This window comes from Cottoperca gobio, unplaced genomic scaffold (genome assembly GCF_900634415.1).
Source record: "Cottoperca gobio unplaced genomic scaffold, fCotGob3.1 fCotGob3_529arrow_ctg1, whole genome shotgun sequence".
Classification (NCBI taxonomy): domain Eukaryota; kingdom Metazoa; phylum Chordata; class Actinopteri; order Perciformes; family Bovichtidae; genus Cottoperca; species Cottoperca gobio.
Genome location: NW_021167052.1, coordinates 20,001 through 34,319, shown reverse-complemented (window position 1 = coordinate 34,319; position 14,319 = coordinate 20,001). Strand labels below are relative to the sequence as shown.

Here is a 14,319-nt window from a genome sequence, read left to right as displayed (position 1 = left end):
TGTAGTCTTTAATGAATACAGCTGGTGTTTGTAGTCTTTAATGAATACAGCTTGTGTTTGTAGTCTATAATGGATACAGCTTGTGTTTGTAGTCTTAATGAATACAGCTTGTGTTTGTAGTCTTTAATGAATACAGCTTGTGTTTGTAGTCTTTAATGAATACAGCTTGTGTTTGTAGTCTTAATGAATACAGCTTGTGTTTGTAGTCTTAATGAATACAGCTTGTGTTTGTACCTTCGCTGCTGATGCAGCTCGGACTCTTGCGGCTGCCGTCGTCCCAGCTCGCCCTCACAGCCGTGATGAGGCGGTGCAGGAAACACACCATGTACTCTGGAGGACACAGGGCTGTCGGGTGCTGCAGGAACAACACGTTAATACAGTCAGTGCAGGAACTCATTGTTATGATTAAACTCATCTTTATGATTAAACTAATCATTAATTAATTATAATAAACATTAATGATTCAACAGGAAGTACTTCTCTTTACCCCTCTGTTGCTGGCATTTTCTTGCAGGAACTTCCTGAACTTGTTGAGGAAAATGTAGCGCGAGGCTTCTCCCTGACAGACAGAGATAATTATATTTATTATTATTGCATTTATTTCAGAACTCCTCACCTGTGTCCAACGTTAATTAAACATCCAGTCGACAACAGGCAGTAACAGGCTGTAACACACAGTAACACACTGTAACACAGTAACACACTGTAACACACTGTAACAGACAGTAACACACAGTAACACACTGTAACAGACAGTAACACACTGTAACAGACAGTAACACACTGTAACAGACAGTAACACACAGTAACACACAGTAACACACTGTAACACACTGTAACACACTGTAACACACTGTAACAGACAGTAACAGACAGTAACAGACAGTAACACACTATAACACACTGTAACACACTGTAACACACTGTAACATACAGTAACAGACAGTAACACACTGTAACACACTGTAACACACAGTAACACACTGTAACACACAGTAACACACTGTAACACACTGTAACACACTGTAACAGACAGTAACACACTGTAACAGACAGTAACACACAGTAACACACTGTAACACACTGTAACACACAGTAACACACTGTAACAGACAGTAACAGACAGTAACACACTATAACACACTGTAACACACTGTAACACACTGTAACATACAGTAACAGACAGTAACACACTGTAACACACTGTAACACACAGTAACACACTGTAACACACAGTAACACACTGTAACACACTGTAACACACTGTAACAGACAGTAACACACTGTAACAGACAGTAACACACAGTAACACACTGTAACAGACAGTAACAGACAGTAACACACTGTAACACACTGTAACACACTGTAACATACAGTAACACACTGTAACACACTGTAACACACTATAACACACTGTAACACACACTGTAACACACTGTAACACACATTGTAACACACAGTAACACACAGACCATATTAAGTGTACGTACCGTAGTTTTGTCTTTGTTATTGAGCAGCAACTTCAGGATCTGAACCTGCAACTCTTCCACCACTGAGAGCAAAAAAATACGTAATAAGAAATAAAAGCAATAAATTACCTCCTTTACCTGCTGCTTACTTTACTGAATATTGATTTATTGTTTGTTTGGTAAAACATTATAAAATGACCCAGAGCTCAAATGTTTAAATTATTCACTTTACAGTCATCGAAAATAAATAATTAATTAATCAGCTGTAGTTGCATAATCTGGGAAGTTTAATTTATAGCGTCACATGTTTTATGTGTAAAAATCAGTAAAGTAACTGAAGCTGTCATATAAAGATAAACGCATATATATGTATATTTACTACTATTATGTATATATGCACTACTATTTATATATAAATAAAGAATATAATATATAATAAAGAAACAGTAACAGTAGTAAAGTAAAGTAAAGTAAAGTAAATTAAAGTAGAGTAAAGTAGTGATGTAAAGTAAATTAAAGTAAAGTGAAGTAAAGTAAAGTGATGTAAAGTAAAGTGATGTAAAGTAAAGTGATGTAAAGTAAATTAAAGTAAAGTAAAGTGAAGTGAAGTAAAGTAAAGTGATGTAAAGTAAAGTAAAGCAGTGATGTGAAGTAAAGTAAAGTGAAGTAAAGTAAAGTAAAGTAAAGTGAAGTAAAGTAAAGTAAAGTAAAGTAAAGTGATGTAAAGTAAAGTAAAGTAGTGATGTGAAGTAAAGTAAAGTGAAGTAAAGTAGTAAAGTAAAGTAAAGTAAAGTAAAGTAAAGTAAAGTAAAGTAGTAAAGTAAAGTGAAGTGAAGTGAAGTGAAGTGAAGTAAAGTAGTAAAGTAAAGTAAAGTAAAGTAGTAAAGTAAAGTAAAGTAAAGTGAAGTAAAGTGAAGTAAAGTAAAGTGAAGTAAAGTGAAGTAAAGTAGTAAAGTAAAGTAAAGTAAAGTGAAGTAAAGTGAAGTGAAGTGATGTAAAGTAAAGTCAAGTCAAGTCAAGTCAAGTCAAGTCAAGTGATGTAAAGTAAAGTGAAGTGAAGTGATGTAAAGTAAAGTAAAGTAAAGTAAAGTGATGTAAAGTAAAGTAAAGTGATGTAAAGTAAAGTCAAGTCAAGTCAAGTCAAGTCAAGTAAAGTGAAGTGATGTAAAGTAAAGTGATGTAAAGTAAAGTAAAGTAAAGTGAAGTGAAGTGAAGTGAAGTGAAGTAAAGTAAAGTGATGTAAAGTAAAGTAAAGTAAAGTAAAGTGATGTAAAGTAAAGTAAAGTCAAGTCAAGTCAAGTCAAGTCAAGTAAAGTCAAGTAAAGTAGTGATGTGAGGTAAAGTAAAGTAAAGTAAAGTAAAGTAAAGTAAAGTAAAGTAAAGTGATGTAAAACCTTCGATCCTCTTCTTCAGTCTCTGGCAGCCTCTCTCGTACGCTCGCCGCCTCAGACGCTCATCTGCACTTTCATCGCTGGGCTCACGCTCATCTTTACCCTGATACAATAATAAATAACATTAATAAATAAACATTCAGACAGCGTTCATGTTATTACAACACACACAGAATGAGAATGTCTCCCCTACATAAAGCTCCTTCATCTTATAAATAAATAATAAATAATATAATATATATAGTATAATAATAAATTAAAGCACAATCGGGGTTTTTCCATAATAATTATTAAAATCGTTGAAAGTTTCTCATTTATTTCTGGTTCTTTTTCTTCATTTTATAAATGGTGTACATCAATAAATATTACATTTTTGCAGAAGCATTATCTTCCAATTAGCTCCAAGTGATATTAGGAACATTTGTAAGTAAAAAATAATAATATTCAGAGGATAAACTGAGAAGTTACGAGATTAAAGCGTCACTTCAAAGGGTGATAATGTTCTGAATGTTTCCTTAAATCAGAACACATCTACCTCCTTGTCGAAGTGCGTGGGCCACCAGGTGGTGGGGATGAGCTCCTCCAGCCCCGCCTCCTTCACTCTCAGGGGTGTCTTGATGTAAAAGAACACGACGGAGCGCAGGACGTCGAACGTGAGCTTCTGTTAAGGAGAACGTCAGACACAGTTTCTACGCGGACGTTAAGCAGCGACAGAAGGATATAAAACGTTGTTGAGCAGGTACTTCCTGGACTTCTCGTGGTGCAGGATGGCCGTGGTCAGACGCAGGTAGTGGATCTGAAACAGAAACTTCACTTTAAATGAGCATTTTATTCTATTATGCAAACACACAGAAGCTGACTTTCAATAAAATATATCTGAAAATAATATTTTATTTTATTTATGTTACGCACCAAAATCTATAAATGTAATGTAAAAGTAACACTTTAACAAGAGACTGAATAACGTCTCACCAGTCAAACAATGAAAACAATTTAAAAAACAATAAAAAGTATAAAAATAATTTTAAAAAACAATTTAAAAAACAATAAAAACAATAAAAATAATTTAAAAAATAAAAAAGTATAAAAGTAATTTTAAAAACAATAAAAACAATTTAAAAACAATAAACACAATAAAATTATTTAAAAAAATAAAAAGTATCAAAATAATTTAAAAAAACAAAAACAATTTAAAAAACAATAAAAATAATTTAAAAAAACAATAAAAAGTATAAAAATAATTTTAAAAAACAATAAAAACAATTTAAAAAACAATAAAAAAAAAAAAAAAACAATAAAAAGTATAAAAATAATTTAAAAAACAATAACAACAATAAAAACAATAAAAAATAATTTAAAAAACAATTTAAAAACAATAAAAAGTATAAAAACAATAAAACGGAGTTCTTGTGGATCCATGAGACTCCTTTTAGAAATAAAGTTTTGCTGTTGTATTTATTTTATTTTCTGCATTTACAAACAACTTCACAATATTTTTATCATGTTGTTGTTGTATTTACTGGAGAGTGTGTGTGTGTGTGTGTGGCCTACCTGGAAGCCCAGGTCGGGGATGATGGGGGAGAAGCGGTACGCCCGCAGGAGAGACATCATCAGCTGCTTCAGACACTCACTCACTTCATAGTCCTGCAGACAGACAGACAGTCAGACAGACAGACAGACAGACAGCGAGAGACAGAGAGGGAGACAGGCAGAGAGAGACAGAGAGAGAGACAGACAGAGAGACAGAGAGAGAGAGAGAGAGAGAGAGAGACAGACAGGGGGAGAGAGACAGGGAGACAGGGAGACAGACAGACAGACAGACAGGGAGACAGACAGGGAGACAGACAGACAGGGAGAGAGAGAGACAGGGAGACAGACAGACAGGGAGAGAGACAGGGAGACAGACAGACAGGGAGAGAGACAGGGAGACAGGGAGACAGACAGGGAGACAGACAGGGAGACAGACAGACAGGGAGAGAGACAGACAGGCAGACAGGGAGAGAGACAGACAGACAGACAGACAGACAGACAGGGAGAGAGACAGGGAGACAGGCAGACAGGGAGAGAGACAGACAGACAGGGAGACAGACAGACAGGGAGACAGACAGGGAGACAGACAGACAGGGAGAGAGACAGACAGGCAGACAGACAGACAGGGAGACAGACAGACAGGGAGACAGACAGGGAGACAGACAGGGAGACAGACAGACAGGGAGAGAGACAGACAGACAGACAGGGAGACAAACAGACCGTTTTTAATGGAGAATGTAATTGTCTCCTGTTCTGTGCTAAAGATACAGAAGAAGCTGCTTCCTGTAAAACTAAACAGAAACATCCAGACACAAAACCATGACTTGGATATTTACAGGCTTCCCAACAGTTCTTAATATAAACTGGGAATAATACAAATACTAGTACTGCTGAAAACTAAAGTGTGAAGGACGGACGGCATCAGGAAAACAACGATACAATAAGCAGAAAACAATGATCTTGTTCTGTAATAACAAACGTACAGGATGTGAGTTATCTGTGATGTCATACTGCCAATGTACTCTTCAAAAATAACTCAGCGTACACATTTACATCGTTCTGTGTCATTAACTCTTGAATTAAATATCTTGTCCTGCACATGCAAACAGCAGGTTTTACCTCCATCAGCAGCCAGAAGAGATCCAGAAGCTGCTGGATGAGCGGGTGTTCATCCACCGAGCCTCCTCCCTCCAGAATCCCCAACAGGAAGTTCATCAGCACGTCCTCCACCAGGTAAACTTTACACTGTAAACACATGACAAGGCTCACTTTACACTTTAACTTCTCCTGCACGCTGAACCTGCAAGATGTACAAAGTGTCTTAAAACTGGATAAACAAGCTACAAACACAAACTTTAAAAGGCCCACGGATATTGAATCAATGCCATTACAGTAAACATATTTTAACCCTTTAAATCTCAGAGTTTTACTTCCCCTTACGTGGCTCCATATTCAGTGTTTTACCTACAACAGCTCTAATACGCCATCAAGTGTTATTTCCCATCAACTCCTGCAGAAAGATTCCACCCTGAATATTTTGCAACCATCTGCACTTTGACTTCACACGACTTCCAGAAAGACAGAAAGACAGAAAGGTTGAGTCACCATCAGGGGAGCGAAGTGGTTGAAGATGTGAGCCAGAGTCACGAGGACAGTGGGCTCTCCCTGAAGCCTCCAGGACGTACAGTCCTTCTCCAGCAGACGCTCCTCCTGCAGAGACACGGAGACAGACTCAGACAGGCAGGGGGACGGACAGATACACACAGGGACAGACTCAGGGACAGGGACAGACTCAGACACAGGGACAGACTCAGACACAGGGACAGACACAGACACAGGGACAGACTCAGACACAGGGACAGGGACAGACACACACAGGGACAGACACACACAGGGACAGACACACACAGGGACAGACACACACAGGGACAGACACAGGGACAGACTCAGACACAGGGACAGACTCAGACACAGGGACAGACTCAGACACAGGGACAGACAGACACAGGGACAGACTCAGACAGGGACAGGGACAGACTCAGACACAGGGACAGACTCAGACAGGGACAGGGACAGACTCAGACACGGGGACAGACTCAGACACGGGGACAGACTCAGACACAGGGACAGACACACACAGGGACAGACTCAGACACAGGGACAGACTCAGACACGGGGACAGACTCAAACACAGGGACAGACAGACACAGGGACAGACTCAGGGACAGGGACAGACTCAGGGACAGGGACAGACAGACACAGGGACAGACACACACGCGGACAGACTCAGACACAGGGACAGACTCAGGGACAGACACACACAGGGACAGACTCAGACAGACACAGGGACAGACTCAGACACGGGGACAGACTCAGACACAGGGACAGACTCAGACACGGGGACAGACTCAGACACGGGGACAGACTCAGACACGGGGACAGGCAGACACGGGGACAGACTCAGACACGGGGACAGACTCAGACACAGGGACAGACTCAGACACGGGGACAGACTCAGACACAGAGACAGACTCAGACACGGGGACAGGCAGACACGGGGACAGACTCAGACACGGGGACAGACTCAGACACAGGGACAGACTCAGACACAGGGACAGACTCAGACATGGGGACAGACTCAAACACAGGGACAGACAGACACAGGGACAGACAGACACAGGGACAGACTCAGGGACAGGGACAGACTCAGGGACAGGGACAGACAGACACAGGGACAGACACACACGCGGACAGACTCAGACACAGGGACAGACTCAGGGACAGACACACACAGGGACAGACTCAGACAGACACAGGGACAGACACACACAGGGACAGACTCAGACACAGGGACAGACAGACACGGGGACAGGCAGACACGGGGACAGACTCAGACACGGGGACAGACTCAGACACGGGGACAGACTCAGACACGGGGACAGACTCAGACACAGAGACAGACTCAGACACGGGGACAGACAGACACAGGGACAGACAGACACATGGACAGACTCAGACACAGAGACAGACTCAGACACGGGGACAGACTCAGACACGGGGACAGACTCAGACACGGGGACAGACTCAGACACAGGGACAGACACACACAGGGACAGACTCAGACAGGGACAGGGACAGACTCAGACACAGGGACAGACTCAGACACGGGGACAGACTCAAACACAGGGACAGACAGACACAGGGACAGACAGACACAGGGACAGACTCAGGGACAGGGACAGACTCAGGGACAGGGACAGACTCAGGGACAGGGACAGACAGACACAGGGACAGACACACACGCGGACAGACTCAGACACAGGGACAGACTCAGGGACAGACACACACAGGGACAGACTCAGACAGACACACAGGGACAGACTCAGACACAGGGACAGACAGACACGGGGACAGGCAGACACAGGGACAGACTCAGACACGGGGACAGACTCAGACACAGGGACAGACTCAGACACGGGGACAGACTCAGACACAGAGACAGACTCAGACACGGGGACAGACAGACACAGGGACAGACAGACACATGGACAGACTCAGACACGGGGACAGACTCAGGCTCAGACCGACACAGGGACAGACTCAGACACGAGGACAGACTCAGGTTCAGACCGACACAGGGAAAGACAGACACAGGGACAGACAGTCACAGGGATACACTCAGACACAGGGACAGACAGACACAGGGACAGACAGGGACAGGGACAGACACAGGGACAGACCGACACAGGGACAGACAGACACAGGGACAGACTCAGACACAGGGACAGACTCAGACACGGGGACAGACTCAGGCTCAGATCGACACGGGGACAGACAGACACAGGGACAGACTCAGGCACAGACACACACAGGGACAGACTCAGGCACAGACAGACACAGGGACAGACTCAGGCACAGACAGACACAGGGACAGACTCAGGCACAGACACACACAGGGACAGACTCAGGCACAGACAGACACAGGGACAGACTCAGACACAGGGATAGATAGACAGACACAGGGACAGACTCAGGCACAGACAGACTCAGGCACAGACAGACACAGGGACAGATTCAGGCACAGACAGACACAGACTCAGGCACAGACACACACAGGGACAGACTCAGGCACAGACAGACACAGGGACAGACTCAGACACAAGGATAGATAGACAGACACAGGGACAGACTCAGGCACAGACAGACACAGGGACAGATTCAGACACGGGGACAGCCTCAGACACTTTTCTACCAAAGATCAAAATTAGATGTTGTTACTCATCTAATAACAAGAGTTAGTCTGCTGCTCAGAGACAGGTGAGGCTCTACCTGAGCGTCGATGGCGGTGGAGAGGACGTTCTTCATGTATCCCAGCAGCTTGTGAGCTTTCAGCAGGTCTGCAGTGGGGGGGTTCTGCAGGGGCAGGTATCCCTCCACAGGGTACGTGATCACACACAGGTTAAAGACAAACACAGGTAACGGTTTTCAAAATAAAAGTGCCGTGTAAACAGGTACGAGTATCTGTTTTCAAAATAATAGTGTGAATCTCCTTTGAACATAATAATTATTTTCGGTAAACATTCGACAGACTTCCTTCTTTGATTATAAGACAAATATTTTATTCAAAGAAACATATTTTTAGCTTGTCTGTCTTGTGAACTCCGTGAATCTTGAAGACAAGCAGCGTGTTTGAAGGATATCTGAGTGGTCGGCTGCCGAAGTTGAAAGCCACGGACTCTTTGAAGGACAGGCTGATGGCAGGGAAGTAGGCGACGCCGGGACCCATCTTAATGTTGGTGAACGCTGTACCCAGAGACTGGCCGTTCCTGAGGACACACCACTTTATTAAAGGTTTTCAAAATAAAACATGATGAAATCAAACTTCCTGCAGTAATAAATATGATCAAACATACATTTCTGTGTTGATAAACTTTACAGTGAAGGTGTAGAAAAGGTTTGTTAATTTAGTTTTAAATATTAATAACTGTTTACAGACTAAGAATCTGAATTATTTAAAATAATTCACTACATGTTTACAGACTAATTAACAATAATTAGGATCAGTTTTTATGATGAATAGTTTACGATGTGCCAGAGGAACCAAATGTGTGCTTTTACCCCCCATACAATAAACCAACACGTAACCCCCCCGATGAAATTCCAGCGTGTTGTTTTTACTCCTCAGTTTTTGATCGTATTTCTTTTTTTTTTTACTTACAAGCAGAAGGTGATGGTTCCCTCGTCGAGATCTGTCAGGCAGCTGACGATGTCGCCTGCCGCCCACGACTGAGGACAGGAAACAAACAGTCAGGAAACAAACAACAAATAAACAAACAAACAACAAACTAACAACATACAAACAACATACAAACAACAAACAAACAACATACAAACAACAAACAAACAACATACAAACACACATACAAACAACAAACAACAACAAACAAACAACATACAAACAACATACAAACAACAAACTAACAACAAACTAACAACAAACAAACTAACAACAAACTAACAACATACAACAAACTAACAACAAACAACAAAATAACAACAAACTAACAACATACAAACAACAAACTAACAACAAACAACAAATAACAAACTAACAACAGACAAACAACAAACAACATACAAACAACAAACTAACAACAAACAACATACTAACAACAAACAAACAACAAACAAACAACAAACAACAAACAACAAACAAACAACAAACTAACAACAACTAACAACAAAAAAACAACAAACTAACAACAACATACAAACAAACAAACAACAAACTAACAACATACTAACAACAAACCAACAACATACTAACAACATACTAACAACAAACAAACAACAAACTACTAACAACAAACTAACAACAAAAACAACAAACAAAACAATACAACAAACAACAACAAACAACAAAACTAAACAACAAAAAACAACAAACAACAAACTAACAACAAACAACAAACTAACAACAGACAAACAACATACAAACAACAAACAAACATACTAACAACAAACCAACAACAAACAACAAACTAACAACAACAACAAAACTAACAACAAATAATAAACTAACAACAGACAAAACAACAAACTAACAAACAACATACAAACAACATACTAACAACAAACAAACAACAAACTAACAACAAACTAACAACAAACAACAAACTAACAACAGACAAACAACATACAAACAACAAACAAACAACATACTAACAACAAACAACAACAAACAACAAACTAAACAACAAACTAACAACAAACCAACAAACAAACTAACAACATACTAACAACATACTAACAACAAAACAACAAACTAACAACAAACTAACAACAAATAACAAACTAACAACAGACAACAACAACAACAAACTAACAACAAACAACATACTAACAACAAACAACATACTAACAAACAAACTAACAACAAACATACAAACAACAAACAACAAACTAACACAAAAAACTACAACAAACAACAAACTAACAACAAACAACAAACTAACAACAAACTAACAACAAACAAACAATAAACAACAAACTAACAACAAACAACTAACTAACAACAAACAACAAACTAACAACAAACAAACAAACAAACAACAAAAAACAAAAAACTCACAACAAACAAACAACAAACAAACAACAAACTAATAATAAACAACAAACTAACAACAAACACACAACAAACAACAAACTAATAATAAAGAACAAACTAACAACAAACACACAACAAACAAAAAACAACAAAAAACAACAAACTAACAACACACTGCAGGTGGTTTCTGTCTTCACCTTCCCGTAGTTGGTGGTCGTCACGTTCCACTTTCTCACTCTGTTCCCATCGTAGGCGTACGAGTCCGGGGTGTCACCAACTCCCTCCTGAACACACACATTGATTTTAATTCTTGTGTATTGTGTGTGTCTGTGTCTCTGTGTGTGTGTGAGTGTGTGTTAGTGTGTGCGTGTTTGTGTCTGTGCGTGTTTGTGTGTGTTAGTTTGTCTCTGTGTGTGTGTGAGTGTGTGTTAGTGTGTGCGTGTGTGTGTGTGTGTACCTCCTGGTTGAAGCGACAGTTCAGTGTGCACCAGCCGATCTGCATCAGCCCCTGAGAGGAGATCAGCACCTCGTATGCCCATTTCCCTGCAAACAAAACAAGAAAAAAAAAAGTTCTTTATCCTCAAATGAAAACATTTTTTAAACATTAAACAGCAGCACAGCTCCGCCACACACTCACACTGTGAGGGTTACACACACACACATACAGTAATATTATTCTGTAGTATTAGCAGGTCATGGTGTTTTACAGGTGGAGTTACCTTTATAAACACATGTGGTGGCTCTGATGGAGCTGAAGTTGCTGTGGCCGATGACCTAAAATCAGAAAAAGGAAGAATTATAAAAAATGATTGAATACAAAAACAAGAGAACAATGATGATAATATATAATAACAATAATAATATTACGGTAATAAATATAGTTACCCCCAGCAGGTCGTCGTCTACGAACAGAAGTCCTTCGAAGCCACTCGTGTGATCCAGCACGACAGGCTGCGGGCCGAGTCGCCCTTCAACCGGCTGATCTGCAGATTCAAACATCGAGTTACACGATTAAAAATGACAGTTTTACTGAACCGTGTTTATTAATAATGAATCAGCTGGACTCACCTTTGTCCTCCGCCGCCTCTCCCTCACACAGCAGCCTCTCCAGGTGAGCGTCGACATCCTGGAAACCCAGAGGCTTCCTGTGAAACACCAACATATTCAAGTAGAAGCAGCGTTTTAACCCTTTAAAGGTTTGTTTACATAAAGCAGCTGTTGTTTTCATGAAAACACTTTACAATGTCTCCACAGAGTGAGATGTGTGATATATAATATAATATAATCAGGGCTGTCGAATTAGCGCGTTAATCTAGATTAATTAATCACAGAAAAAATAACGCAACAATATTAATCGCGCTCTTAGATACCCCTGAGCGCATTTGGCGACATTGCAGCTCCAACAGCACCCCCATATTGTATAATATGATAGAGTATAGTATAATATAATAAAACATAATATAGTAAAATATAATATAGTATAATATAATAAAACATAATATAGTATCATATAATAAAACATAATATAGCATAATATAATAAAACAAAATATAGTATAATATATAGTATAATATAATAAAACATAATATAGTATAATATAATATAACATAATATAGCATAATATAATAAAACATAATATAGTATAATATAATAAAACATAATATAGCATAATATATAATAAAACATAATATAGTATAATATAATATAACATAATATAATATAATATAATACAGTATAATATAATATAGTATAATATAATATAGTATAATATATCCATCCATCCATCGTCTACCGCTTATCCGGGATCAGGTCGTGGGGGCAGCAGCTCCAGTAAGGAAGCCCAATCTTCCCTTCTCCGGGCCACATCCTCCAGCTCCGACTGGGGGATCCCGAGGCAGATCCTCCAGTGAGGAGATATAATCTCTCCACCGAGTCCTGGGTCTTCCCCGGGGTCTCCTCCCAGCTGGACGTGCCTGGAACACCTCCCTAGGGAGGCGCCCAGGTGGCATCCTTACTAGATGCCCGAACCACCTCAACTGACTCCTTTCAACGTAAAGGAGCTGCGGCTCTACTCCGAGTCTCTCACGGATGGCTGAGCTTCTCACCCTATCTCTAAGGGAGACGCCAGCCACCCGTCTGAGAAAACCCATTTGGGCCGCTTGTACCCGTGATCTCGTTCTTTCGGTCATGACCCAGCCTTCATGACCACAGGTGAGGGTAGGAACGAAGATCGACCGGTAGATTGAAAGCTTTGCCTTCTGGCTCAGCTCACTTTTCGTCACAACGGTGCCGTAAAGTGACTGTAGTACCGCCCCCGCTGCTCCGATTCTCCGGCCAATCTCTCGCTCCATCGTCCCCTCACTCGCGAACAAGACCCCAAGGTACTTGAACTCCTTCACTTGGGGTAATGGCTCATTCCCTACCCGGAGTAGGCAATCCACCTGTTTCCTGCTGAGAGCCATGGCCTCAGATTTTGAGGTGGTGATCCTCATCCCAACCGCTTCACACTCGGCTGCGAACCGATCCAGTGACTGTTGAAGGTCACAGACCGATGATGCCATAAGGACCACATCATCTGCAAAGAGCAGCGATGAGATCCTCAGGCCACCGAATTGCAACCCCTCTCCTCCATGACTACGCCTCGATATCCTATCCATGAAAATGACGAACAGGATTGGTGATAAAGCGCAGCCCTGGTGGAGGTCAACATTCACTGGAAACGTACAGGGATTGGATGGCCCTCAGAAGTGACCCCCTCACCCCATACTCCCGCAGCACCTCCCACAGTATCACCCGGGGGACCCGGTCATACGCCTTCTCCAGATTCACAAAACACATGTAGACCGGATGGGCGTACTCCCAGGCCCCCTCCAGGATCCTTGCGAGAGTGAAGAGTTGATCCGTTGTTCCACGACCAGGATGGAATCCGCATTGTTCCTCTTCAATCAGAGGTTCGACTACCGGCCGAACCCTCCTTTCCAGTTCCTTGGAGTAGACTTTACCAGGGAGGCTGAGAAGTGTGATACCCCTGTAGTTGGCACACACTCTCTGGTCCCCCTTTTTAAATAGGGGAACCACCACCCCGGTCTGCCAACCCCTAGGCACTGTCCCAGACTTACACGCAATGTTGACGAGGCGTGTCAACCAAGACAGCCCCTCAACACCTAAAGCCTTCAGCATTTCTGGACGGATCTCATCAACCCCTGCGGCTTTGCCACTGTGGAGTTGTTTGACTACCTCAGTGACTTCCATTAGAGAAATTGACGATGATCCCCCATCAGCTTCCAGCTCTGCCTCTACCATAGAGGGCGTGTTAGTCGGA

The 14,319-nt window shown here is 41.5% G+C and overlaps 1 protein-coding gene across 1 annotated transcript in view; it reads right to left on the bottom strand.

Moving 5' to 3' along the window:
• Nucleotides 1-234: 234 nt before the first annotated feature.
• rnf123 (ring finger protein 123) overlaps nucleotides 235-14,319 on the bottom strand; it is a gene marked incomplete at its 3' end in the record, with an annotated part of 21,364 nt that continues 7,279 nt past the window's right edge. The window contains exons 4-20 of the mRNA XM_029428230.1: nucleotides 12,066-12,142; nucleotides 11,883-11,980; nucleotides 11,717-11,771; nucleotides 11,455-11,540; nucleotides 11,195-11,281; nucleotides 9,609-9,676; nucleotides 9,091-9,216; nucleotides 8,720-8,834; nucleotides 5,996-6,100; nucleotides 5,510-5,635; nucleotides 4,412-4,504; nucleotides 3,583-3,656; nucleotides 3,396-3,513; nucleotides 2,864-2,963; nucleotides 1,491-1,552; nucleotides 488-559; nucleotides 235-355 (exon numbers count right to left, since the gene is read on the bottom strand). Coding sequence (XP_029284090.1) covers nucleotides 235-355; nucleotides 488-559; nucleotides 1,491-1,552; nucleotides 2,864-2,963; nucleotides 3,396-3,513; nucleotides 3,583-3,656; nucleotides 4,412-4,504; nucleotides 5,510-5,635; nucleotides 5,996-6,100; nucleotides 8,720-8,834; nucleotides 9,091-9,216; nucleotides 9,609-9,676; nucleotides 11,195-11,281; nucleotides 11,455-11,540; nucleotides 11,717-11,771; nucleotides 11,883-11,980; nucleotides 12,066-12,142 — 1,583 coding nt within the window. The remainder of the gene's footprint in view (nucleotides 356-487; nucleotides 560-1,490; nucleotides 1,553-2,863; nucleotides 2,964-3,395; nucleotides 3,514-3,582; nucleotides 3,657-4,411; nucleotides 4,505-5,509; nucleotides 5,636-5,995; nucleotides 6,101-8,719; nucleotides 8,835-9,090; nucleotides 9,217-9,608; nucleotides 9,677-11,194; nucleotides 11,282-11,454; nucleotides 11,541-11,716; nucleotides 11,772-11,882; nucleotides 11,981-12,065; nucleotides 12,143-14,319) is intronic.